The sequence below is a fragment of the Haemaphysalis longicornis genome, unplaced genomic scaffold (assembly GCF_048455015.1).
Source record: "Haemaphysalis longicornis isolate Haplotype H1 unplaced genomic scaffold, Haemaphysalis longicornis Haplotype H1 scaffold_2, whole genome shotgun sequence".
Lineage (NCBI taxonomy): Eukaryota > Metazoa > Arthropoda > Arachnida > Ixodida > Ixodidae > Haemaphysalis > Haemaphysalis longicornis.
The window spans coordinates 225,731,025-225,758,904 of NW_027526295.1; the positions used below are offsets into that span (position 1 = coordinate 225,731,025).

The 27,880-nt window shown below is 46.2% G+C and overlaps 1 protein-coding gene and 1 long non-coding RNA gene across 12 annotated transcripts in view; one reads left to right on the plus strand and one right to left on the minus strand.

Annotated features, from left to right (window-relative positions):
• Positions 1-741: 741 nt before the first annotated feature.
• On the plus strand, positions 742-8,776 carry LOC144170039 (uncharacterized). Its single transcript, XR_013322555.1, has 3 exons — positions 742-996; positions 1,062-1,102; positions 8,558-8,776. It is a non-coding gene; the product is annotated as an uncharacterized LOC144170039 (long non-coding RNA).
• The window catches only part of Para (sodium voltage-gated channel paralytic), a 376,926-nt gene continuing 350,060 nt past the window's right edge, over positions 1,015-27,880 (minus strand). For 8 of the 11 annotated variants that reach the window (XM_077699538.1, XM_077699534.1, XM_077699537.1 and 5 more), the window contains 9 exons: positions 27,205-27,485; positions 26,858-27,031; positions 21,602-21,724; positions 17,357-17,620; positions 14,369-14,425; positions 13,913-14,050; positions 12,196-12,303; positions 10,808-11,078; positions 1,015-9,918 (listed from right to left, as the gene is read on the minus strand). In XM_077699538.1, the coding sequence (XP_077555664.1) occupies positions 8,834-9,918; positions 10,808-11,078; positions 12,196-12,303; positions 13,913-14,050; positions 14,369-14,425; positions 17,357-17,620; positions 21,602-21,724; positions 26,858-27,031; positions 27,205-27,485 (2,501 nt within the window). In that variant the 3' untranslated portion in view covers positions 1,015-8,833. Of the gene's footprint in view, positions 9,919-10,807; positions 11,079-12,195; positions 12,304-13,912; positions 14,051-14,368; positions 14,426-17,356; positions 17,621-21,601; positions 21,725-24,711; positions 24,835-26,857; positions 27,032-27,204; positions 27,486-27,880 lie in introns of all 11 variants that reach the window. The other 3 variants (XM_077699542.1, XM_077699543.1, XM_077699533.1) reach the window with 1 other exon arrangement.

Genomic DNA, 27,880 nt, shown 5'->3' on the forward strand with positions numbered 1-27,880 from the left:
CAGCTTCAACTTCCGCTAGGCCCGCTAGGTGGCAGCACACCGCAATGAAAGAGGCGGATTACCTTGCGAGTCTTGAATGTGTGCTCACGGCCGCTCGATCTCCCCCTTTTTAGGAGATGGAGCGGCCGTGGTACGTCTGCCATCGCCCCTTGCACGTTGTTCTGCTTAACATACAATAATCGTCTGTTCCCTAGCTGCTAGCTCCCTTTAGGCCCTTCATCGTACTAGTCTTCACCCGTCAATAGCCGGCGGCCCCTCTTCTTTTCCGTCGCGAGTTAATGCGGACCACTCCTTGCTTCCTCGTCCATACCGTGACTAGTCAATCTCCTCTGCTGAGATAGCGGCACTTGCGAAAGATATGCGCCTTTGTTCACAGGCGACGTACCAGGCAAAACAGGCAACACGGCGCCGGCCCGAAAGATTTCGGGGGGGGGGGGGGGGCTGAAGTTCGGTCAGGCCTCCCCTGGCTACGCGACTGAGGAGGGGGATGCAGTGAAAATTTCGTTTGGGGGGGTTGGGTTGAAGCCGCCAAACCCCGGGCCCTCTGGCTACGCCACTGAGGATCCCCTATACTTCAATGTTAAACCGTACAAGAAATGGTTCACTCAGCTTGCACTTTCAGAGTTTGGTTTGAAGTGCCATAACAATGCCAGTCACTCAACTTCTCAACTATTGCTATCCAGTTTTCAATAACCGTTATGGACAGTAAAAGTCACGATCCTGTACAAGGTTGTAACTGAAAAATCGGACTATACCACTGCAATCACGAAGCTATCGCCACTGCCATTAGTAAGCAATGAAGATACATACGAATACCCTTCTCTAACCCTGTATGATGTGCAGCAGTTTGGCAGAGTAGAGTGACTCTCTTTTGTTGTCATGTCAGCAGAGGTTCCACTTCACAGTTTGGAAGCCCGTAATTCCGCCAAGGTGTCGGAAATCATGCTTCCTTCTTTGAGACATGGGATGTACTTGCTCGCACGTCCGAGTCCACAAGTGAGTAACAGGTAGAAATCTGTTGTGATAAATTATTAAAAATTTATTCAATGATGTATTTACAGGAAATGTGGTACAAATTGTGAAGTTGAAAACATCTTACAAAGTAAGTACAAGCTTAAAAGGCTTAAGTGAGTCTTGCTCTTTTTCCCAACCTTATATTCAGAGAGGTAACGGTCATTAATTTTAACTTTTTTACGCCGTTTCGTTCTTGCGTGGGGAATAAAAGGGGGCCGGAAGAGGAAAACATGCTGAGAGGAGGTTGAGGATAAGGAGGAAGAGGAGGAGGAGGAGGGTATTAATGTTTTTTGGTTCCTTTTTATAGTACGACACACGCTGTTTTCAATTTTTTGACCCTCTTCGTCCATCCGGAAACTTCCTTCACTGAGGAAAATGTAACCGTTGGAGTTTTGATGTAAAGTAAACAAAATCGCATCGAATTGTGGTGGGACAGGAACGGTCCTTCAGGAGAACCTCCGTAAATGTGCGTGATCGTTGTTCTTATTGTCTCAGACTTGATAACAAGTCGCCTTCCTCTCAGCTGAGTGGCCCGCGACAGATACTTCTCGCCGAGTCTCACACATTGATTATCTCGCCAGAGTTGTAGAGAAACTGAAGAATATACAGGGGACAAAAGGATTACAACTCAGGAGACTGTATCCCAGGAACTTTAACGAAATATTGGGCACAATTCTTTTTTGTGTTTCCGTTCCGACGGTCAGTACTGAAGGCTTTAAATCCTGATGTAGTTTTATAAACATTGGCCTCACACAAGGGCTTATCGATTTGACAGCACATTCGCACACTTTTCTTTCCGCCAGCAGCATTTGTGATGTGAGCTAGACGCAGAACTGAAAGATCGCGCTGTAAGAATTACGGTCACGACAAAGGCAGCAAAAAGAAAAGGGAAAAGGGATCCCAGTACAGCGCAATGTCGAGACAAAGCTTTGTGTTAAATGTTCGGCGCTTGCTTAAAAGCACAGACACTATTCCGCACATTTCGCGTGCGAGACAAGGCAAGGCACGGTACGTGAACTTTTCCTCGACGTTGCGGTGAAAAGCGATCTTTTTTCTTTTCTTTTTGTCTTGGTTCCACACGGCCCGAAATAATTTTTGACTCGTTCTCGACTCTGTGAAGAAGTATATTCTTCACACGATCACTACTCTGTGAGGGCAATAATTAGCTCACGACAGTGTGCAAAGTGACCGTGGGGAAGCTATATCACGCTCTTGCATTTACCACGTAAGCTACGTTCATATGCTGATGATGATTGCTGTCTGTTGACATGACCAATGTTTCGCTGCAGCACAGTCCTGGCATGCAATTCCAGCACATTGCTTCAGTGGTTGAATACAGTCATTATTTGCCCTAGAAATTTTAGTAGCTCAGCCGTGGGCAACAGATGTTATTAATAGAATGTGGTCTTGCAGAGCTCCTGAAGCGTCTTTGATGTTAATGTCTTTCTCCAAATGCATGCCAGGGAATGATTATACATGAGATTTAAGAAAAAAAAAAAAGAACAGAATATTAGTTTTTGGTTTTTACATTTCGCTTAAGGGTGTGCAGTTAAGTGCAAATTTTAAGCACTTTGACAAGTCAATAGGTTTTAGAAAGCCATTGCTGAAAGGCAGTAATTAAACACGCACCTCAAAAGGTTAGCTTTCCTGCGATGATCCGTATCTTCGCGCTCCATCTAACACACAGTTAGAATGCACAGTAGCAATTGAGTAGAATATTTTTGTGCAAGTTACACTGCCTCTGGCTGGTCACAAATTTTAACGCCTACCATGCCCTTGCCTTTTCTTGAACTGTCCCAAAGAGTGCGATAGCGAAGGCAAACCGACAGCCCTTTGATGCGAGGCCTGCTGTGACACTCTAAGCCTCCTCTCATGAAAATTAAGAGTAATGTGGTAAACGATTCCCGTTGTGTAGCACATCATTTTTCAACAAATATGTAGTAACGGCAGCGTTTACGCCTCAGAATATAGTTACGCCTTCAACGGCCTGCTGTAGTAGAATTCTAAACCACTCGTCACCGTGTAACAGTTCTCTCTCTAAAGCTGGCACGGCCAACAACAACATGTAAAACCATAATGCGCCACAGAACTGCAAAACTGCTGCAAACAGATCCGTCGTAGGTAAGAAAAGACTCTCACTATCTCAGGCGGCGATTGCGGCGGCTCCGACAAAACACAACGCTTTTATTACGTGGCGCCCAGAGCTCTTGCAACGGTCTGGAACGGGGTTGCGGGATGGGGCTCGCGGGCGGGCTCAGGCCACGCGTGCCTCCCTCCCTGGCCCCCTCCGAGAGGGGGGCAACCGAACACATGCACTTGCCGTTTGATCCTAAGTTAGTCAGAAAGAACCCTCAACGTTTCTCTAGGTCGTAGCTGCTCGCTCCTATAGCGTGGAAATTCTTGTACACTACGTCTAAGCATCCTTGTTTTCGAAAAACGACGCAGAGAGAGAGAGAGAGATTGAGAGAGAGAGAGAGAGCGACGTCGCGCGTCTGTGTGTGAGAGAAGTGGCTTATATTGTGCGGAACAATTTGTGTGCGTACGGGGGTACCGCTGGGCCCCCTTTTTTATATATATTATGTATATAGGCATCGTTCGCCGACTGCGGCCTGCGCACAACCTTTTTTTCCCCACTCTCTATCTCTATATCTCATTCTTTCGTTTTTTTTTATCCTTCCGAACCTACGGAGGGACCAAATTTATCTCATTCTTTCGTTTTTTTTTTTCTCCTCCCAAAGCTACACAAGGCCCACTTTCCATTTTTTTCTTTTTTCTTCTCTCGGGGCTTGTCGAAAAAGAGTGGCTCGCATGTTTTACAGGCTCTCCAGAACGGAACAAGTGAAGCGATCTGTCCGTATAGGCGCGCACTGCTATGCGTGTCGTGACGGAGTGAAGCGGTTTGTAGCACTTTGTTTGCTGAAAAGACAGCAAAAATGAAAGCTACGAGCAGCAAGAAAGAAAAAAAAAGAAAGGTCGAGCGTGTGTATGCGTGTGTGTATGTATGAGTGTGTTGATGGTAAACGCAAATAAAGGAGTGAAAAGACACAACCATCAACGCACCCGAGCCCAACCCCGCTACGCCTCCACGTTGCGGTGTAGGCTCGATGTGGAGCAGGGGGAAACCTGGGAATGCGTACCGGGGGCACGGGGGAGCAGGGACAAACAATGGCAGGGAGGAAGGTTGGAATAAAAAACGAAAGGGTAAGAGAGGCGTACTTCGGACGTTTTGTGCATGGCACCACTTAGCCACAGCGGCAAGAGAGCAAAAGTCGCTTGCTATGGCAAGAGCGCAGTGAACTGGGCTAGGGGAGAAGGGATTAACAGCGCGCATGTGTGAAACAACCTATCTAGAAACGTGCCACCATTGGTTGCAGTTGTAGCGAAGCGAACTGTACTTGTCTGTCGCCCTGTAATGTTATTTTTTATACATTGCATTCACATGATGCGCTCGCGAGCCTTTTTTTCGTCTTCTTCTTCAGGACAAAAGAGGACAAAATTGCAGATAGCAAAACACATGTTGTATAGCAACAGTCCTTCACTGCATCGCACACATGTCAACCATGGAAGCAGCATAACATTCGCGCAAAACGATGCCACCTTGTAACAACCACACTCGGCGCGCACTGCCGTTGAGGACAAAACCCATACAGCCATACGCTTCAATTACGTACTCTCTCAATGTTAGACGGGTGGAAAGGTCAAAGGGGTAGGGGTGGGGAGGGTCAGAGGGGAAGCGTTTTGCTGACCTGGTATAGTTCACCCGGTTGGTTTGTTTGAAACGCTGAAAGTGTAAACATGCTTCGGTATTTGCTTTAATCATCGATGCACTACCGGCTCTCCCTATTTTCCCGTTACTCCTCAACAGCCAAAACTTCGGCGACTCTGGTCTCACGCGCTCACGTCAGCGAAGTGTTTGCAGAAAACATAGGGCTTTGGGTGTCGTAGAAGAAGATAACGCATCCCGCAGCTCATGATCGCACGAGGTGTTATTTTTGCAGGGCACATATAGTAATAAGGTTAACATAGAGTAGTGTATGTGTACTCTGAACTGTTGTTCTCAGGGTATAGCACTTTTCGTGCTCTAGGATAGTGTTTCGGGTTTCTGGGCACTACAGTTCTCAAGAATACCTTTGAAAAAAAAAAAGGAAAGGCTGTTAGCAAAACTTTTTGCCTCTGGTTTCTTCGCCTCAGTTGAGAAAAGCAACTAAAGTCGCTTATCCTTCATACAAGATTTAAGCAATTTTTCAGTGAGCCATAAACATATGAGTTCTGCTGCCAACATGTGATCTACGTCTTGAAATAAAGGTGTGCTGTTTTTGCAGTTGGCCACATCTTTCTTTTTATTTTTTTTATACGATGTCCTGTCATAATTTAAAGGGTGTGCAGATGGTGCTTCAGACAATGAAATAAATTTAGTTAGTTATTGGTAAATATTAACAAACAAGTGCAACATGCTTACTTCTGTGCATCAATCAATTTTTTGTTCTTAATTTCTTTCCCTAAATCTTTCCTTGTTAAAGTAGGGTAAAATAGTTTCATGGGCATGTGCAAAAGGTTTTCCCGCAATAAAATAGTCACGATAGCCTTGCACACACATGTAGCAACCTCGTTTTTTTTTCTTCTTGATGATGTATGCGGAGAGCTTTGTAGCTAACAATGCTACATTGGCCAACACTCGGGCCACAAAGAGTTTCTACTATGGCTATTAAGTGTTGCAATACGGCTACAGGCCGCAGAAGCATGTTTACGCTGCCTTGACGCTGTACGAAAATACGTTTTTTTTTCTCAAATACACAGTAATCGGACTTCTAAGAAGCTTCGTGTTATACAGGCTAAATTTGCAAGAATCGCGTTGTGTATCTAGTCTCTGCAGTTTTTTTTTCTTCTCATTGGCGGAATCACGGCCGTTAGATTACACTGGTAAAGATGTGTCAGCCATAGGCAAAATTTCGCTCGTGATGATTGACAGAGACTTCGCGTATAAGTGCAAACGTATTTGCTCTGAGTTTAGACAAAAAGGTAGATGTCAGTCTGACTCGAAACTACAAGAAAAAAAAAATTACCAAGAGCTTTTTATAGCGCTCATAATGGGGGCATGATGAGACTGGCGGCTTTCATACTTGATCGAGGCAATCATTGAGGCGTGCCGCTTAAACAACGAGAGGCCGTGCATGTGACGGCAATGGGAAGCCTGGAGCTTGTATCAGTGCAATACAGGGACGTCATTGGCTGGAACCAAGCTAAAATGAAACATGTGAGCACGAAACTTTAAACGCTTCGCCGAAGCGTGCTCGTTGACCAGAAGCATACACATTCAATGCAGGCCCAGTGTTTGGGCTATACGTACAAGCGTTAATTAGCTGGGTGGGACAATGGCTGTTTTCCAATGCAAAAGAGGTCAATCGAGACGTGTACAAAGCCCCTGACCAGCAGTGATGCGGTGCGTTCCTGCAGCTCCCCAGCACACGTTTGATCTCTGCCGGGAGCGGCGATGCTGCAGGAACTGCGTCACACACCTGCAAGTGGATTTTGGCACCATGGCCACATCTCGCTGAGTCTCCCTAAGATTAGTTCTTCAGCGTTCCCTTAAAAAAAGCTTTTCGGCTTTGGTATGACACCTGAGTGATGGGGTAGGAATGTGGTACAGTGTGCGTACAAGCCTGTTACGGTTCCATCACTTGCTTTGGTGCGGGCGTGTCTGTGTTGCACGTTTGCGGTGTGAGTTCACGAGAAAAAGTAGGTTATTTGCTTCCTGTTGAGCTTGGCCGAAAAAAATAGTTTGTAGAGGGGGACCGAGTGAACCAGCGCAGAGCGGAGAGGAGGGAAGGTTATCTAGGTTTGCAGACTCCCCTGCGACCCGCTCAATGATGGATGAGAGCGCGAACGGAGCCGTATTGACAAGCAACACTCCAGAGAACCATGTTCGAAGAGCTGCAAGCGCATGGTGAACAGGCTATGGGGGCCCCTCAAGCCGCGTGTATCGGCGATGGAAGCTTGGAGGAAGCTGGATGGTTTGAGGACCCCTGGGCACTCTGTTCCCAGGGCTCGAGTTGGCAATGGCTCCGCGCCTCGCGCCAATGGACGTTACGTGAATATTGGTCCTTCCTGTGAGAGGGCTGAGAAGACTATCTCAATTGTTCCGGTCGACATGCTATATGGCAAGCGTTGACACGGTTTCTACGCTGCTGAAAGCGGTCAGCGTGGCTCCCCTTCTGCGTTGCTGGACAAGGCTTTGCGGCTTCTCCTGGACTGTGCGGAACATGACTCCTCGCTTTTGTTGAACGCGAGCAGTTAAGCCGGGAACGGATTCTCCACGTGCTTCGGTTTCCCTTCCGATACACGCGGCTTTGGGGCTTCCCAGTTTTTCTCGTTTCATTCCCGTTCTCGTTCACTATTCTGGGTCACGAGGGTTGTGCGCAAGCAGGGTGTGAGGAGAGATGCGGGCCTGGGTGCGACTCTGTGCAGCTCATTGCAGTGAACGGGACACGGGAGAGGAACAGATAGGGGTCGAAACTGAAGGATGTGGCCATTGGTGGGCGGCTTTAACATGCAGGCTTCTAGTGTCGCCAAGACGTCCCGAAGAAAACGAAAGAGAGCGACAACACCACTGGCTAACAACATTGCAGGGCGCTCACGCATGGGCAACGGGACGAAGAACACAGAGAAAAACCAGGACACTCGTTGCATGGTTGAAAGCTGATGCAGTCAATGAAAAGCAGGTATTAACCCATAAAGGCACATAGGAAATAAAATCTGTTTGTGAATGGCTTCTGGAGCAGCCTTCCGCGCAGATATACACCTTATATACAGATGCCTTTTTTTTTTGAGCGCACGGCTAGCGGCGCCTGTGCCCGGACGTCGGCGGGAGCTCGCGGGTCTCCTTTTTTTTTTTTTTTCTCTTAAACTCCTCCCTCCCTCGGCAAATATCATTAGCTTGTTAGGTAGACTATGTTATATAGAGTGTTAACGGCAAAAAAGCAAACTTTGTTGTGCTGAGCATTGTATGCATTCCTTGAACTCGGAGAACGTCCCGCGGCCGGAGGTCCTCCCCGAGCGTGCGCTACGGTCCGAGAGCAGGCGTGGCCGTGACGGCCCACCGGGGCGGCCGCGCAAGGCAGTCCCGGGGCCGCGTCCGACGTCACGGCGTCGAGTGTGCACGGCTTCTTTGGAAGAGAGGGAAATCGCGGCGATGGCAGCGGCGGCAGCGGCGGTGGCGGCGGCGGAAGGGCGGGTCGGCTCCTTCTCGCCTGGCAAAAAGGCAAGAGTCTTCCCCGGTGCACGGAGAGTGGTGCGGCGGCGGACCCCGCCTGGTCCGGTGTGCATACATTGTTGGCGAGTGCAGCTTTGCTCGCTACTGAGAGGCTCGCCGTTATTTTCGAGGTGCAACTAGAGCGCTTCTTTCTTTTCTTTACACGCACATATATGTATAATATATATTTATATTTATATATATTTTATATATATTTATATATATTTATATCTTCTTCCCCGTCGTAAAATTCGAAATCGCAGCAAGAAGCGTTTTTTTTTTTCTGCATTGCAGATGTGGCAGTTCCCAAGCTACGGTGCTTTTCTCTTCGTCAACGTTGGCCGGATGCAGTGGAGAGAGACACGCACACACGCACGCACGCGCGACCTTGTTGTGCGCCGAAGAGGAGCGAAACGGTGTGCTGCTGCTGCTGCGTCGGGGCTAGCAATTGGATTAGCAATTGTAAAGTTGAGTCCCTTGAGTTATAACAGCGCTAGAGAAGAACAAGGGGGCCGGGACGTCGTCCTGCCTATCCATGGGACCTGTGGGACAGGCAGGCGTCTACTCTTGTCACACGTCCGTCGAGCGGCTGGCGACGCTGGGCGAGCGCGAGTGCAGCACCACACGGTGTCCGTTGCGCGTCACGTGACCGTCACTGTCCACCACGATGGCTGTCTGGGCGGCCGCCGGGGGCTCACCGTCCTCCTCCTCGTCGCCGCCCGAATCACCGCCACCGCCGCCTTTGTATCGGCGCCACGCCCGCTGGATGACGCGGGCGCAGTACTCTTCCCGCTGCCGCCACAGTGTCGAGCTGACTGGCTCATAGCCCGGCCGGTCTAGGTGGATGACGGTCTCGGTGAGCTCGGGGGGCTCCTCAATGACGTGGCCCTTGCGGGCAAAGAAGTCGCGCGTCAGGGCGTCCAGGATGTCCACGCAGTAGACCATGTCGTCCTTGCAGATGGGGATGTCCAGCGCGATCAGCTTGTACTTGTTGGGCTTGGGGATCTGCAGGGGCTCCTCCAGCGCGTTCACAAAGTTGGTCAGGTTGGAGTAGGCCACGTACTGGGTGCCCTTGGGGTCGAATTGCTGCCAGATCTCGTAGTACATGTCGTAGTCGTCGTCCGTCAGGCCCTCCTGCACATCCTCGGTGGCCTGGCTGTAGTTCTCGAGGATGACGGCGATGTACATGTTGATGATGACCAGGAAGCTGATGATGAGGTACGACACGAGGTACGCCACCGCGATGCCCCGCTTGCCGCAGTTGCCCTCGTTCTCGTCCGTCGGCAGGTTGCAGTCGTTCTCATCCATGATGGCCGCCAGCACGCCGTCCCAGCCGGCCGACGTGCACATCTGGAACAGCAGGATCATGGACTGGCCGAACGTCTCAAAGTTGAAGTTCTCGTCGACGCCGTAGCGGTGCTTGACGTGCATGAAGAAGGACATGCCAAAGATGGCGTAGATGAACATGACCAGGAACAGGAGCAGGCAGATGTTGAACAGTGCCGGCAGCGACATGGCCAGGGCGAACAGCAAGGTCCGGATGCCTCGCGCGCCCTTGACCAGCCGCAGCACGCGACCCACTTTCACTACGCGCACCACACGAAGCAGCGTGGGCGACACGAAGTAGGTGGCGATGAGGTCCTTGAGCACCGTACCTGCATCACAGCGCAAGTGGCGGGATCAGTCGAAATCTGCCTGGCTTCGAGATTAAACACGAGATTCACTTTTGCGGTTCCCTGTAAGGCAGAATCATTACAGCACAACTGTAACAGATGATCATTACCGTTGGGTGTGTCTGTAACGATTGCACCTGTTTTCAGCACAAAAGTGCTTCAAGCAGTAAGTCCATGACAGCCACAGCATTTTGGGTCTAGAATGTCCAAGAAGTCAATTTTGAAGCACTATGCTTTGGGTGAGGGCTATTTTTGGTACATGTTTGCTTGAAAGTACTACTAGCAGAAAAACTATGCTGAAAAGAAATCAGTGAGCTCGTTGTCAACACACTGGCAATTTTTTTTATTTTGTTAGCTTTGTATAAAGTTGTATTGCTTTATGTGAGCTTTAAGTAATATAAATGGATTGTTTTTCGAGTGAAGTGCGGCTGACATATTAAAGGTGATATAACGAAACTATTCACTGCATACGAGCAGATCTTAAACTCTGCTCTGATTCATAGGCATCGAATAATACAAAAGGGTCCTTCTTATCCTTAATTTATGTGTGTCTTACTAAAATACTTCTGGTAATCAGATGTGCACAAGGCAACAGTGAATGCTCATTGTAAGCAAGCTTGCTACTATAATAGAAGGCGCGTAGACCTACGGAAAAATTGCCAAATAAATGTTTTCTTCTAAGTGCTTCACGTGCTTCATTGAAAACAAAATGGCAGAAGTCACAGCGTCACTTTCAACACCAGGGTTTCGTTAGGCCGGGGCAGTATTATTTTTAGTCTGTGAGTAACTACCGACCTGGCAAGCAATTAACATCCAGGAAACTGCATTAGACGAGGCAACAAAAGGAGGCGTTGCATCTCAAGTCCCTTACCTAGAATGGAAAGAATGACAACTACGAAGTCGAACATGTTCCATGGCTCTCGGAAGTAGTGCCAGCGCAGGGCAAAGATCTTGAGCAGACATTCCGTCGTGAAGATGGCAATAAAGAAGATGTTAAGCCGCTCCAGGATGGATTCAAACAGCTTTGACTGCTTGTAGTGGTCGAGCGCCATGACCGTCATGTTTAGCACAATGAAAATCATGATCGCCATGTCGAACAGCTTGTTTGTGGTCAGGTCGAAGATCATGGCTTGCAGTTTGAACTGCGAAAGGTGAAAGGTGAGAGAGAGAAGGAAAGAGAAAGCAAAATTTGCAAAAAGAAGAAAACAACAACAACAATAAAAAAAAAAAAACAAATACACCGAAAATGTTTTTCTGTCACTTTGTAGAGTTTTTTTTTTTCTGAATAAAATGGCACCAATATTTTGATGACATAATGTTCCCTTTTTCCTTTGTGTAAAAAAAAAAAAATTGCTCAGAGAAAGCTTCACCGCATGGCCGCCGTGTCTTGCAAAAAAAGCGTCAGGGCTCCAAAATGACCGATGATGAGCATAATCGTCAGGACCAATCACAACTACACTCGTCATTGGTCATTTTTGTACAAAATCTCCTGACAACTACACTCGTCAATGGGCGCAAAAGGGGTAAACGGAGTTTTTTAGGGCCGCAGCGCCTTAGGGTCTCGTCAAGCTGTCGGCGTCTCCGGTTGTCAAGCAACAGGAGGTGCCAACATCTCCAATTGACAAGTCGTCAAACGATGGTAAAAAAACAAGTGCATAATAGATAAAACCGGCTGAAAATAAACTAACATGATAAACAACATGATAAACATGACTAACACAATAAACTAACATATTTCAGGGTAGCTTGACTGCGGTAGCGCGCAAGCACTTGCTTTAGCATGGACGAGCGGTACAACCAGTGGGAGTGGTACAACCAGTGTGGATGAGCTCAGCAAGTCTACGGTAGGCAGAGGGTCAATGCTTTCTAATGGCTTTAATCTGTCTCCCACGCATTGTGCCACTGCTTATTCCTGCTGCTGTGTAATGGGAGAGTTGACGACGATGGTCAGTTTCGCTGCCTGACTGTTCGCGTGGATGGCCACCTTTTGTTACTGACAAAGCTCATGCTATAGAAATCTTCGCACTGTGGAACACTTTCCAGGTACGCGAGTCAGGAGGCATTTCACTGGTTTCGATGCTGATGCCCGTGCCAACACAACTGCCGCTTTTTTGTTCAATTGGTTTCTTAACGCTTCTGCATTTAAAAAAAGAACGACTGGGAATGCACCTTGCTGGGCTGGGGTAGCCCAACTCGATTCACACACACTCGCGCACAAAAGATAAAAATTGGCCAACCAATGAAACATTAGGTACTTACTCTAGGCCTAGGAATAGCCTTGGCTGGCTTTTTAGATCCCATTTTCTTCATGGCATTATAGTATTTCTTCTGATCTTCCGTCATGAACATTTCTAATGATCCTCCAGCCTGTTGGGGAAGGGAAAAAGAAAAGCGTTATGGGCTGAATGCTCGTTCATTCCGGTCATGTGTTGTTGTTCGGCCATTTTAATACAAGTTTCTCATGACAACAAAGGCTGACCGCCAGCATGGATGAATGCAAGAAAGATGTCCACTACATTGAGCAAGAAACTATTTCGTCGAATAAAATGCAATGCAAGTGTGTGGCAAAACAGCATGGTCAAGTGTAAGTTTTGAACAATTACCACAGGCACAGGCAAGTTAAACATTGCGCACATTGCTGCATCACTCAGCCAGCCAATAGCAGTGGCCAGCTGTCAAGTTGTGCCTGCTTTTTTTTCTTTGTATTCAGGCTGTCAGAGGGCTTAATGCACCTGTGTAACACCCATAAGCGCTGAATTTTTAAACGTCATCCTCTAAAGCTGGCGGTTACACGTATTGTAGAACAGTTTGGTTGGCACAAAGAAGATAACCAATAGGCTGGCAGCGAGAAGATGGTAATGGAGCTTTGCGTTCTTAGAGGGACACTGAAGCAAATTTATGAAACACTTATTTAGGGCTGCGTTGTGAAGCTTAGCTGATGTATTTCTTTATTTGTAGTTCTGTGTAGTGTATTTAAAGCTCCACTTTGCCCTGTGTAGTGCGGTTCTCTCGCACTGTAATGCAATATTTCGCAATTATTTCTGTGCGCAGTGTTATGGTCACGCAGGGAATACATATCGTCTCTTGAATTTGACACCTCGGCCATCAGTGGCTTGGGTGTTGGAATCTTTGCTTGCTGCCGCTTCCTCTAACTCTCCCAAAGTATAATATTCTTTTTAGCGCAGAGACCCCAGGGCGTCGAGGTCTTGGCTTGGCCATTTATGATCCTGTGGTCAAGTAATTCTTCTTGCCAGCTGACTTATTGCGCGTTGAGCTCCGAGTTCATCTTTGACAAGGATATACTCAGAGTATTTAGCGTCACAATGATGCAACATTCCATTATCATGCCCGCAAGGACCGTAGTCGTATTGCATTTATTTAAAACCTGCGCTATGCCGGTTTCAGTCACTCTAAGTCTTCACTCGAAGTCTTCAGTCACTCTAAGATCATGGCATGGGCATTGTTATGTTCTAAAAAATGAAAAATCACCAACAGATAAAGCAACTTTTTGTACAAATAAGGCAGCAATGTGCTTTCTGGCTATCATCAGGTTTTTCTCAAGTTTATAACACAAACAAAACTTGCGCCGAGAATTATTCACGATAGATTGCCTGTCAGAAATTTATATCTCATTGCTTTGCTGTTGGTGCTACCTTGGACCAGTGTGCAGACCAGCGCTTTTTGTATGTGGCTGCATACTTCAGTAGGACTTGTTAGCTATTGACTGGGTTGATTTTTAATGTTCGGCAGGAGGCTGACCATATTGCTTTTCAGTGCAATGATTTCAGAACCAGAGGAGATAATCAAGCTCAAAGGTGGTGCTTACAAAGTATTGCACTTTTCCCCCCCCAAAAAAAGAGGCTAGACATTAGTAGAGCGGCAGCAGTTGCAAACTTTGAAAGCTAAATGAGCTCAGTTATTGAAAAAAAGGTTAAAAGCTATCTTGTGCGACGTATGCAAATGCAAACCTACTCACCTTCTTTTTCTGCTCGTTGAAGTTGTCGATGATGACACCAATGAAGAGGTTTAGGGTGAAGAAGGAGCCGAATATGATGAAGAACACGAAGTATAGGTACATGTAGATATTGGCTTCGTATTCCGGCTGGTCATCTTTCTGCAGGAAACCAACCAAAGCCCAGACACACAATCAACGCACGGGAAAGGGAACTTGTACAGGTGCCCCTGTGGCGACAACACTAAAGGCTGTGAATGTTAGTATAAGTCTGTGGTTATCGGGATGATGCATGTTCAAAAAACGCATTGCAAAAAGCTTGCACATCTAGCAACGACGATGTCTGCTGCATACCTTCTTATAAGTGAAAATGATAAAAATTAACTGAACAGGATGTCTTAGTCATTTGTAGACTGTGTGTCCTTCCTCCCTGATAAGTATAACACAGCAGATACATTGTGAAGTGAAAGACTGACTTACGCCGCCTCTAGAGTCAATTGCATTGTCCATGATGTCTGTCCAGCCTTTGAATGTTGCCTGCAAAATGAATAAAAAAATTGCACATTGCACAGTTCTTGCCTGCAAACTCATTAGTCAGGATGTAACTGCATGAGCTGCAAGGTTTAGGCTTGCATTATTCGGGGGAGTGATGATTCTGGCTTTAAATGAGGCAGGCCTCATCACTAGAAAGCAAAGCGCTTTTCCTCTTTATATTCAAAATACAAGTTTGTTTTATTCGAAAGATTTCGTGTTTTATAGTGCTCCCAGTGCTTGTCCTGATACAAACGATGCTTTATTCATTGTGAAATTAATCAATTTAAGTTAAAATTTTGATTTTCCCACTAAACCGTGTGCTTTCGTGGTCTGCAATGACATCACAGGAACCGACTGCTCTGCAGCCTAGGGTACCTTGATTCACGCGTCCGCCGTGCAGGGTGGAGACACGTATACGCTGGCACCACCAATTTGGGTCTCACTCGCTGCCGAAGCAAGTCATTGTATCAAATCCGTGGTAAAATTTATTGCTGCAAAGTGGTTTACTGGCGAAGTTTGAATCATCTTATCTGTTTCGCGTTGCTGGGTCTCGTGGGAAACGAAAAGAACAACGCGTTGAGCACGTTGACCCAATTGTGGTGGCACAGGACCGTTCAAAGGGTGTCTCCACCCTGTACAGCGGTGCTGGCATCAAAGTACTCTACTGCAGCCGATTGCGCACAGCCATTTGGGCGTTTTCTTACGTTACTGAACCTACATGGCGCCACCATACCACGGCAAGCCATTTTCTGCCTTTGGTTTGTTTTTGACCGTATTTAAACCTGGCTTGTTTTTGTTCTGGGAGAAAATAATCGTTTCGTGAAACATAGTGCCATTGCCTGCGTCAATCGGCCAGTGTCGTCTGAGACAACCCCAAAGCCCCTCAGTGCTGTGAGCTAAACCAAGCATAGTTCGCGCAGTACCAACAGTAGTACGCATCAGTACTTTTATGTTTACATGTGCTTTCATAACTTCCACTGTTTTTCCCACCGTTCTTATTGCTTTAAAAATAATGTACCCTAAGTTTAAGCACAAATAGCTCGTTCTGCAAGCTTATAAGCTCAGCCTAATTTGCGTTTGCTTTTGCCAGCCTCCGCCAATCGCAGAGCAGTCTGGTATGACATCATAGGTTCTGTTGCGGAAAATGAGCGAGTGGGTCGCATGGCCATTCCCTTTTTGCTTAATTATATAGCTTATTTGAGCGAAGTTTACGTTAAAACTGGTGTCAGTATGATTCTAACGAGGCTGTCTTTTGAATGAACCAAACTTGTGGTTTGTCCTCATGGCTCCTTTAAATAATGAACGATGCGGTAGCCATTTTAGTCTAATAAATATTCATCATTATGTGCCACATTGTGTAAAAAGACAGAAAATAGAAATAGTAGCACTTTTTCTTACAGGTAAAAACGAAACATGGTTAAGCTTTTTGACCGTCATCTATACACCTTCGTACTTGCATGTATTTGCTCTTGTTGTACTGCAATATTTGTTAACAAGTTGCAATGCCAATGTTTTTCATGAAGCCAAAAGAAATGACTCAGCTGAGTCGAAGAGGACACCATTCTGAGATTAAGAGCAGGAGGAGCTTTTGTTAAAGCCAATAAAATATCAACAACTTCAGATGTTCAAACCTTTTGGGGTGAGACAAAGGAGGTGATGCAAACAAACAGATGAAGTTGGTTTTTAATGTAATGGGTGTAATAAAACAACTCAATTATTATGTTCCATTAACTGTTTACAGTTCGGCAAAGATCTCATCTAATCACTTCCAAATGGTGCTATCTTGGGTCAGCGAGATATTTTCTTTTCTCCCAAATGTTCCCGTCTCATCCCTAAACCAACTCTGTGCCTCCTCCTGTTTCTAGTTTCATCTGTTCCCGTTTAAATTTTAAATTTTAAGCATTTCTGTCTGTCCTTAACAACAAAACCTGTCTTTCCATCTGTCACACTTGATCAGCCAGTTTTGCCATGCATAAAAAAATGCTATTGACGAGAGGCCGTAGAATCTTATTTTTCACACAAGACTGCTTATATTGCTGTGAAAAAATGTTTTTTCGGCAATGCATTTCTGTATTGTAGTAAAGCCAACTTTAAATGAGCTTGGAGCATAACGCATTACAAAGAAACATGGGTCTTAATGAAGTTTGAGTAAAACGCTGTAGAGCCTTCACATTTTCGTACAAAACCTCTTAAAATACCATAAAAGATGTCATTCCAGAAATTCATTTCTATAGTAGTAAAACCTGCTGTAAAGCGGCTCGGTTTATAGCGTTCCATTGGGATAGGAGGGGCCTTACAAAAGTGCATAATAAATGGCCTAGGGCCTTTCTACTCTCCTTTTTCTTTTTTTTTTTTTGTGTAGCCTGTTTGTCTCTTGCATTGCAATCCTGCTCAGCCACACTTTGTTCTTTACTGCATTCTCTGGCGAGTACCCCAGCAAAATCTGTTCGTAACATATATATATAAAAAAACTGGTTGACTCCTCTGTCATAGGAACCGGTAAAACACGAAAGTGAAATGTGCAGCGAAATCTGCAGCTGAGCATGAATTGCAGGTTGGCGGCTCTCTTGCGGGTGTGCTTGGCAAGCTACGTCCTGCTGGCGCGTCGCTTCGGCAAAGGTGTACTGGCGTCATTTCCGTGACAGATATGACGTCAGTGAAATTTTGGTGTATCCCGGCATAAAACACTTTCGCGTAAAAATATAAAACCTGAAAACGAACAATCCTGAGTATAACGTACTCTTTAGTACTAAAGGTTGCTTCCCCGCAAGAAGACCCTGTCCGCTTCGTTTTACTGGTGTTTCTTCCGTGACGGATATGACGTAAGTGAAATCTTCGTGAATCCCGGAATAAAACACTTTCATGTTGAGATGTAATTCCTTGTATCAGCACAAAACACTCAATGAGCAAAGACACTGGAGATCAAAGACCCACCACTTGGAAGAGGGCCAGGTAGGCATTGAGGACGTTGTCGAAGTTGATCATGGGGTTGTCCCAGGTGTAGTTGTTGCTCTCGCAGGTCTTCTTGTTGGGGATGTAGGAGCTGTTGAGCCGCGTGCCGTTGGCGTCGACGCAGCGGTAGAATTTGCCTGCCAGCATCTGGACGCCCATGATGGAGAAGATGAGCCAGAAGATGAGACACACCAGCAGCACGTTGAAGATGGCTGGGATGGCTTGCACCAGGGCGTTCACCACAACCTGGGGGGGGGGGGCAGCAGTCAGACGGGTGTCCTCCGGGCATTGGCATCTCATTGTCGCTTACGACCGCAACAGTAGGTTGTACACATGCACCTAGGCCCCTCTTGTCGCTATCAACAGATGCAAACATCATGCGTCTGGATAGCGCATGGCACCTCACCGAGTGAGTCTTGTGTACAGAGGCAGTTTACACAACACGTGTGGCTATTTGCAATGCTCGTTGTACCTTTGAGATCCCCACGCATTTTTATTAGCCCAAATATTCAGCAGCGTAAAAAATTACCAGATGCTTCCTTCACCCGGTGGCAGTAGGCATGCGCCATCCAGCGAGTTTTGCCGAAATTAGTGCGAAACACCCATAAATGATAACAGGACAAGTGCTCACAGGCAAACAGATTTTCTGGGCTCAGCAACACCTGTGCACAGAGCCTAAGTTTCGGGTGATTTCGAAAAACTATGAGGCTTGGCAGGAATTTGGTTTTTGTATATTGCGGTGACATTTCATGTCTTAATGTGCCACCTCTTGGCTGAGACAGCTTTCGGACATGCTATGAACTGCCTCTGAATTCTCCACGAATGTTTGGTGCTTCATATAAACACACATTAAATGTCGTTTTCCCAAATGAGGCTGTGGCACAAAAACGCTTAAAAGTACAATGCAACATTAGCATCACATCCTAACAGTGCAAAGCTGTCACCTAGCCTCACTTGCAGCATTGCAAAGGCTAACAAAAGAGTGGCTGCAACAAATTTCCGGCTTCTTTTAGGGACTGAATTGACTTCTTTGCAGAAACAAGTAAAACAGGGCAAAGAAAAATTGCCCTCTGTATGAAGTCAAAAGAATTGTGAATAAAGATGTTTAAGCCTGCATCAGAGAAATTTTATTACCATTGCACAAGATCTTTACGTACTAAATATATAGTGTGATTTTTTTCCCAATGATCATTAGTGCGGGGGTTGAATCTGTAGTTGATGACCCAGATGTTTCATTGAGAAGGCGTGCATGGAATGCACCATGCTTTCATGTGCAAGAAAAAAAAGGGGGGAAAAAAAAGAGAGAGATACACTTGATTCAATGAAAACCATACAAGCAATCCGTAGTACCTTCCAGGGGAAAGCTTTTTGGAAAGAAATTTCAAGGCTTTCATACAACTAATTTTGTCATGAGTCCTTGGAAGTTTTCATGCAGCAAGAATTACGTACGCAGAAAAAAAGCTGTGCAATAGTGCGCGAAAATTCTACTCTACCAGTCATATGAAGCAACAAGCCCACGAAAGGGGGTCCATAAGCACATTTCATACAAAAAGTAAAAAGAAAAGTCAGATAAGTACAGAATGAGAGGCAGTAAAAGAACAGATGCAACAGTCATTTAAGAGCCAAAAATAGAACTTGTGAGTGATGTTGTGGTGGTTTGCCTTCAATGCGAGTCATCAAAGCGTAAAGCACAGGGCCTGGTAGTTTGTAGTACGTCAAGGCGACGTCGTACTGATTGGTTCTTTATGGAAAAGCATTTTCGCGTTTCTGAGTGTGGTTTGAAAGTGGCCCGTGCTTGAGTTTGACGGCTCGCCGCACGATGGTGATGGGGGACATAGAACATGAAGAACAAACATGCGACGGCAATACTTGCTGAGTCGCTCACCTTAGGCTGAACAGCGACAGTGGCGCATAATTAGCAGGTCAAAGTGACTGGCCCGAAAGATAGATTTACGAACGACACATACTTACCTGGAGGGCAAGTGGACCTATCAGGTGTGGCCTACGTGCGGTACAGGCAGGCATGCGAGTGCATGCAGCATTGCAGAGAACAAAAACGGGCTGTGCATTCCACTGCATGCTTCACTCGCGTCGTGTTGTGTGGGGCCCTGAATGTTCCGCAGTCAGCTTGACAGAAATTCGGCCTCGCCAGGGCTGGTAAAAAAACGAGGTACGTAACTAATTTCTGACGAGCGGACCGGGCAGTGCGTGCGTATCGTGGTGTGTGTCAGTCAGTGTCAGGTGTGGTGTTAAGTCAGTGATTGTGTTGCTAATTACGGAGGACATTTTAGGCGCTGGTGTTTTGTCAAGCTTAGCAGGCACGAATATGAGTAGAGCACGCTTGCTTGCGCCATTTGCCGCAGCCATAATTATTTTGCTGGTACATGGTACAAAGCAGACAAACGCGCACGCACTAAAGGGGGGCATTCTCAACAGCGCTGTGCTTGGCATGGAAGACAAAAACACAGAAAAAAAGTGTTCTCATCAGAAAAGCCTTAGTGGTACAGTACTCAGTAGTAGGTGCGGATGCATTGCAGACGACCACTAAATGTGCGTCAGTTGCAGACACAATCTAGTTTTTGCAAGTTTTCTAACGTGCACTCTACTTCGCATCGCCATTCGACGCAGCACGAACTGGTGGTGTTATAGACCTCAGTAAGATCGTTTTGCGCTCACAGCAGATGTAAACGCAGATAATTGACGGATTCGCCCAAGACTTCAATAATGGCAATTACGCCTAGCGAAGCATTACAGCAGCTCACAAAACCAGCAGCGTTGTAGTTCCCAAGAACACAAAGCTTGTAGCAAACAGCCAGAAGCTCAGAACACGTAAGAAAGCCCACTAAGCAGTGTATGGGCATCTGCCAATCACAATAAGCACATAAAAGCCACTTGCAAGCCTTTCTTTCCCCAAGGGCAAGTTCTATTATTCCATTTATGTCCTAGTACTTGATCACATAAAGAAAGGAATAGTCAGCTGGTCCTGCTGACACGTCCTGCTTGTGGTTTTTTTTACAGATGAAATTAGGGACTCTGGCTTCTGTTTACTGATGAGGCAAAGGTAAAATGTAAATGCGCACATTTAATGGCTTTACATGCTTTTTGCCTGTTGCATACCGGCAGAAAATGGCGTGCACCAGCAGCGTTCTTTGGTTGGCATCGCCCAAACTACCTCGTGCCACTGCTTTGAAAATAATTTAGGCAGATTACCACAAGTTGTGCCCTGTTGACACGTTAGGTTGATACTGCTCAATTCCTCGGCTAATTTAAGTTAACACAATCGACATAGGAACAGCTATACGAAATATTATCAGTTGCATGATAAAGATGTAGAAGGTATTTTACAATGACGCCACCACCAGATTGCACCTGTGAAACGTTTCGTCAAGAGCACTATGTATTAAAAAGCCAGGGGAATCTTCTGATCCCCATATGCACGCTAATTGCGTCACAAATTCAGTGTTGTCTGGTAGTTGCTCCTCCTACTGTGATCATTAGGCACACAACAGTTTCAGAAATTTCGTTTGACTCTGTTTGGCCTGAAAGTACCCAGGGATAATCACATTTTTTTTGCCTTACACTAACAGAGAAAGCTTGATTGAATTTCACTTCCTGGATGTTATGCAGATATTTCTCACGAAAGTAGCATGCAATACTCCATAATTTTTACAAGCTGCAGTTTTGCCAATCATTTTCAAAGCTCATGGGCAAATTATAAGGGAAACATAGGTTAAAACTGATTAACAACCTTGTCTTAAACTAAAACATAGCTTCAATTCTTCACGAGAATTATATTTGACGCATCTAGTGGGCCTCTCCCCTTGAAACAACATTCGGAGCATGCCTGTTCAGTGCCCCCAGATTGCAGATTCCCCCTCGAGTAATGAATGCAACTCCAGAAGCTAAGGGAGCGTGCCGAAAACAAACAAAATACTACTCTATCGTGAGCAACCATCCATACGTTGAGTCTTCTTCTGTCATAGGACTAGTGACAAAGAAAATATTGCTTTATTACTAGCTCTTCTCGAATTGGAGTCTCAAGATCTGTGCGAAAAAAAAAAAAAAATGCTCTTGGCGCAGCATTTCAGTGGTGTAATGCAGAGACGAGCCGTATGCCGCCAAGTTACGCAGGTGCACACGAGCACACGACCACACACAGACGCACGAACAACACACGGTGAGACGACCACCGAGCACACCAAGCCCACACGGTGCTGCCATACTCACCCGCATGCCCTGGAACCGGGACAAAGCCCGGAGTGGTCGAAGGGCCCGGAGCGTCCGCATCGTCTTGAAGGCTTGAATGCGGCCCGCCCCCAGCGCTGACGCTATTAGATTGACCACTGACACCTGGCGAGAAGAACAGGCCGCTTTGGGTGCATGCAAGCACCTCGGGGAAAGAGGGGGTTGAGCGCTCGCTGTTTCGCGGTGGGCGTGGGGAGGGCTCACTTACCTGGGGGACAACATTCGGAACAGGGGGGAAGGGGAAGGGCGGACGAGGGAATCGCCTGGATTTCGGCCTTTGTAGGGAACGGCAAGGGGACGGAGGGCGGTGCATGCGCCTGTACACACGGTCTAGGTACTCGATGTGGCCAAAAATGTCGGAATGCTCGCACGCCTCACCTCACGTGGTAATTTGGTCGACATACTCCCCGCTGCTATTACGTCAAATGTTCTTCATAGCAAGTTTGCGGGATAAATAAACTGTAATAATATTTGCAAGTTTATTAAACATTTTGTTGGATGTAGTTCTGGGGTGTCGCAAGTTATGAGCTGCTTGAAGGCAGCCTTGTTAGGACGCGGTAAAAGAGACACGTTTTACGGCATTACGATTGTGTACGCCTCTGACTTTTTTATACGTGGGTATTCTGGAAATTGTCTTGCTGAAGTAACATTTCCGCCCGACAGGAAAAGTATAAATCGCACTGGAGGTGTCTAATGTTAGTACATTATGAACTGAACGCATCCCCTTTTCACTAGTGACTGTCTGCCTCACTGTTTATTTTCGCGAGAAGGATTTCGTCGTAATTGTACAAATGACTGGCTGTGAAGGAAAAACAGGACAGACTGTGGCTGTAGACAGCTCCTTGATCTGGCTACCCTTCACAGTGAAAAAAAACAGACGTTTGATAATATGCTGCCCCTTGCTTTATTGTGGAGCTGAAAGCAGTCGCAGACCATGGCTCTTTGGATAGTGGCGTTTGTTTGTCCAAGTGTCCCTTGTTCCTTGTCTCGTCCAGGCACACTAGAGACCAAGGACAACATACACACAAGACAGATGCGTATCTGCATGTTCTCGCCAACATCCCCCTAGTTTTTGTGACATGAGACTTTGTTCTATTTTTTTGCGTGATAAGTAGCCCTAATTCTGGAAGACCTTGCAGATCTTACCACGTGGGGAATGATCAAAGCCTAGATTTGTGATGGTTGGTATCTTGTCAGTTAATAATGAGTCTGCGTGTATAAAATTTCTCCATGTGTAATGTCAGCTGGTTTAGTGGAAAATTAGTATAACAAAACAACAAGAAAAACATCCTCCGTTCACTAGCCTTAGACGTTTAAGCCCATGTGAGAGTTCCTATATAACTGAGAACTTCTTGCTGGGCTAGTTGGTGAATAGATGCCATGATTTGAAGCGCAACAAAAACACATAGACGAAGAACAGAGTAGACGAGACAGGCGCTATATATATATTTTGATGTCTGTGACCACCTCCTAACATACGTTTTTTATAGTGATAAAGGCAACAATTTAGGGTCATTTTTGTTCTCCACATGGTGGCAAACCACGGTGTTTGAAAATGCTGCCTTATAGTAGTTGAAAATACATGCCTTTGAGCCTCAGGTCGAGAAAACCCCGAGAAATCGCTCAGCAAGTCGATATTTTGGTTGTGGCATTGTTTTTCCTTCGAGGTGAACCAATGAACCCCACTTTACATCACATGCAAAGGATTCGAAATGGTCGAGCAGGGATCATTGCCATCCGTAGAATTACGCTAGCATTTCCGTTTTGTTGAAAGATGACAGTACTGTGATTTATGTCTGAAAAAGATGCTCCAGAAATTGACAAAACTTGTGGCTAAACGGTTCCTTCAGCATAAAAGGCAAAATTTTTAAAGTTTATTTTGTTGCTCTATGTTATTAAGACATGGAGTAGATCTGCAGTTCCAAAAGAGTAAAATAGTCACCTGTATGACTACTAAGCGTGAAAGCTTCCTTGTAACAAAAATGTCTGTTTTGAAGCAAAGAAAAAAAAAGAGCAATTAGTGGATTCAGCTTAATTAGGCTGCGATCAATTACACACATCTTCAGCATCTTCTCGCAAACCCATTGCATTGCTTCATCACTGATTGATTGATCGATTCATTGCATCGTTTGATCACTTCTTTGTGGAGTGGCCTACGTAAAAGAGCTCTTCTGCTTTTGTACCGGGGATGGCTGGCGAGAACAGCTGCTTGCACAAGCCATTCTTGGCGCATGCCTCACACCAGACTAGGACAGCACCACAGACGGACAGCAGACACGACACAGACGCGGGAGCGCGTGCGCGGCGTATGATGTGCTCGCTGCGTGCGCAACTAGTCTTTGCGCGTGAAATGACCCAGTGCGCCCCGCCTTCACACTGTGCTTGCCAAGGACTGCTTCAGAGCTCAAGATTATTTTCACTTGGAAGATTCGACAAACCTCGATGCAAGCTCCTTCCTTTGCGATGTTTTGGCTGGGCATTCAGGTTAGAAGGTTTGTTGGCACAAAAATTCAGACATGTGGCTGCCTGATCCAGCTTTCAAGCATTCTGCAGATTGACGTTACCTTCCGCTGACTTGGGTTTCAAATGTACCACTTTTTCCCGGTGATTAAAGTAGAACCTTTTCAGTGGGTGGATGTTGCAAGACAGGAAAGGTGAACTGCCGTTTTCAACCACTAGCCATTGTTGTGAAAGTTTGTGCGAGCTAAAGGGACTCTGCACTCAAAGCACCATTTTTTTTTACACAACACCCCGCACGATGCTTGTTTAGTCGATCCTAACTAGATAACAGAGTCACACAGAGTAAAAGAATGCTGAGCTTTCTCACCAATCAACCTTATAAAGGTGGCTGGATCGCCCACTCTGGTTTGGTTAGCTTAACAACAGGGTGCAGTACAAGAAGGCAATGCCGCCGAGTTCTACCGTCCGGCAGCCTCGGCAAGCCCGGCGTGAGTGCATGTGTGCACGGGTTGTGACGTGTGCCCTCACAACGGCTGCCACGGCAGACGCGGAGAGGGGGGGAGAGAGAGATGAGTTGTACGCATGTGTTTGGTGCGTGCCTCTAGGCCGGGTGGTGTGTGGCGTCTACTTACGCGCATTCCCTCCAGGCGGGACATCGCCCTCAGAGGTCTGAGCGCTCGTAGGGTGCGCATGGTTTTAAAGGCGGGGATGCGTCCGTAGCCCATCATGGCTACGGCCATGTTAAAGAAGGACACCTGGGACGGATGCAGGCTGGTTTGACTCGGTGGGGGAAAGGAGCGGGGGCGGGGAAAGCGGGGCTCAACAGGGGGCTTCGGGGGCAGAGAGAGAGAAAGGGGGAACAACAACAAGGCACGGACACTGCACGCAAAGCACAACACTCGCGCTGCACAGAGAGCAAAACAGAGAGGATTCTCAGACAAGCTGGCATACAGGCTGCTCGAAAGATTACACCTGCGTGCCCGTGCTTTTATTTTGGGTGTAAATGAAAAGGAAAACCTCGGCCATTTTCAATGCGCATATCTGAAAACAGTGGCTTAGTGTGGCAACTTTTCAGTTTTGATAGTATTGTTCATACCATCTTTAATAAAGCTAGCTCACCAAATACCATGTGAAGCATGCATGACGTGTTTATTCTATGCACCTAAGTGTGCACTGAACCTGCAAATAATAATAAAAAAAACAACTAAAGCACAGTATTGAAATTCCTTGTGTTTTGCTCTCTCACATGTGAAAATTATATGCGGCATTGTCAAGTCAGGCATAAGTTGTTGTTGAAAAATTTTAAGTAGTCACAGCAGCTGGTTTTAGCTTTTATAGAAATGATGTCATTTAAAAGAACCTCCTGCAAAAGTTTTATAAGCACACTAAACACACTTGGTCACTACACCAATGCTAAGCTATGTATATCTGAGAGTTTAAAAACTAACAAAACCCACAAACTGTGAAGAAGCTGTGAAATGCTAAACAATTTCTTGCTTTCATGCAGCATAAACCATATGTAAATTTACAAAGAACTTGGTTAGAGAACACAAAGTGCAAAAGGCTTTGCATTTAATTAAAATGAAACGCTTGGCTGGCTGTCAGTTGACACTGCGGACATAAAGGCACAAGATAACAAAGAGCACATTCTCCGGTCTTGAGCCAATTATGTGGTACATACATTGTTTGACCCTCTTTGACCCTCTTTGTTTGACCCTCTTTTGCCACACCATTTGTGAAAGTTTGCTTCTAGGGGCAAAGTCAGCAACCTGTTTCAAAGTACTATATTTTTAAACGTCAGCCTAGGTATGTCGCAAAAAAATTAAAGCCAAGCCACCCAACGTGAAAGCTGTCAGAAGTGCAGAGCAGTGATTTCACCATAATGGGCTGTACCGCCATTACCCGCTCACTGCTACCACCCAATGCAATTCAAATTTCCCGCCTTCGCAGTGCTCGCGCGCCCCCTGCCTGAAACTGCGCCAGCGGGAGTTCTGTTCTGTTTGTGCTTGCTTTTCCTCCCACACGTGCCGGCGTCGCACTGCCACTTTTTTTCACTTACTATCGTAAAAACCAACCCAACGGGCGTTCCTAACTAAATGAACACGGGCGCTGCCAGTTAATTATGTATACTTTGCCTTAAATGTACTTGCAGTTTTCTTTGCGCAAAGCAACAGGGAGATGTATGACAAGCGCCAGCAGTTCATGAGTTTCGAACGCTTATGACTATATAAACTGCTTGACAAGACAAGAGCTATTAGGGTGCCCGCTCACTTTTTTTCTGTCGTTTGTATTGTTTTTTATGCCACTTCCAATTATGAGCCCTTAAGCACTGGTTGGTTGTGCACTTTCACAATTTATGACTACTTCAAGGGGTGTTTTTTTGTACTGTGCCCTCTGTTCACATTGGTGTCATTTGCTGCACCATTTCTTCCTGCCCCTTTCATTTGTTATGCTATTTTGGTTACATGTTAATGACTGTTTGGCAATACGGAAAAGTTAGCAGTGCACTTAGTGAAAAGAAGCAAGTAGCATTGGCAATATAGTTTATATATGATTGAAAGAGAAGAAAAATTTGGATTAGGTTGTAAAGAAAGGAAGGCCAGGTGGGCAGTGTTCAAATTGAAAGTTGGGCTCAGGTAGAATGACCTTGAGCTGTAAAATTTTTTTGGCAAAATCGAACAATAACACTATGCTAATCTGCATATAGATAGAAAGGCTCAATGCCCGTTGTAAAGAATGGCCAAAGAAGCTCACAGTATCAATGCCACGACCACTTACGAGCACGATGACAAAGTCCAGCCAGCACCAGGCATTTGTGAAGTATTTTTTGAAGCCGAAGGCTGTCCATTTGAGAAGCATCTCGAAGAAAAAGATCACCGTGAAGGTCTTGTCCATGTATGTGAGCACTGCTTTGAGCAGCGGCCGGTCTTTGAGATTGACGTCTTCGAGTGCCTGTGGAGTCACAATGCAGTGCACGTGTGAGCAACTGCTATCGCATAATGAAGAACACGCTGGTAAACCAAAAGTAATGTCTGAGCACATTACACTTCGTTTGATACAACACGTGTCCGAAGTTGCAGTTATTGCGAGCAGCCTTTACTGAAACGGGAGGAGAGTTGTCTCACCAGCGCGAGACTGCTGGTGAGGATGAGAACCACGACGATGGTTTCGAAGTACTTGTGCTCGACGAGCGCGAACACCTTGGTGCGGATGATCTTGTAACGTTGCCAGTAGAGCTTGTTCTCATCGTAGCAGCACGCGGCGGCAAAGCGCGTGTAGCAGCAGTCAGGAAAGCAGTCGGCAGGCAGCTCCGGGATGATGACGTCCGACGTGGCCGTCTCCAGTTTGTCCGTGTCCACGTCTTCTGTGTCCGGGTTGACTGGCTCGTCGGTGGGGGGCTCCTCACCTGCGTAATGGGCGGTGAGATTGCAATGTTTGTAGATGCGCTTCTAGACTGGATGCTTCATGAATAGTAGTACTGCTCAGAGCGAAGGAAATGAACAGCACCTGAGCTTCTGCAAGCGACTGGTGTCTGCACCATCACACGTTCCTTTTTTTACCTGTAACCCTTTCTGCCTGTCACGTAAATATACTAGTGCAGGCTATTCCTTTACAGAAATTGCAAACAAGGGGTGCAGAGACAATATGATATCTATTTATACAGTGGAACCCCGATAATATGACTTTCAAGGGACCGCGTGAAAGCGGTGTATGATCGGAGTATGGGTAAATGCCAGCCTAGTAGACGCTCTCACGTGACAGGAGGGCTAAGAACTTAATCAAACTACTACATACATAATA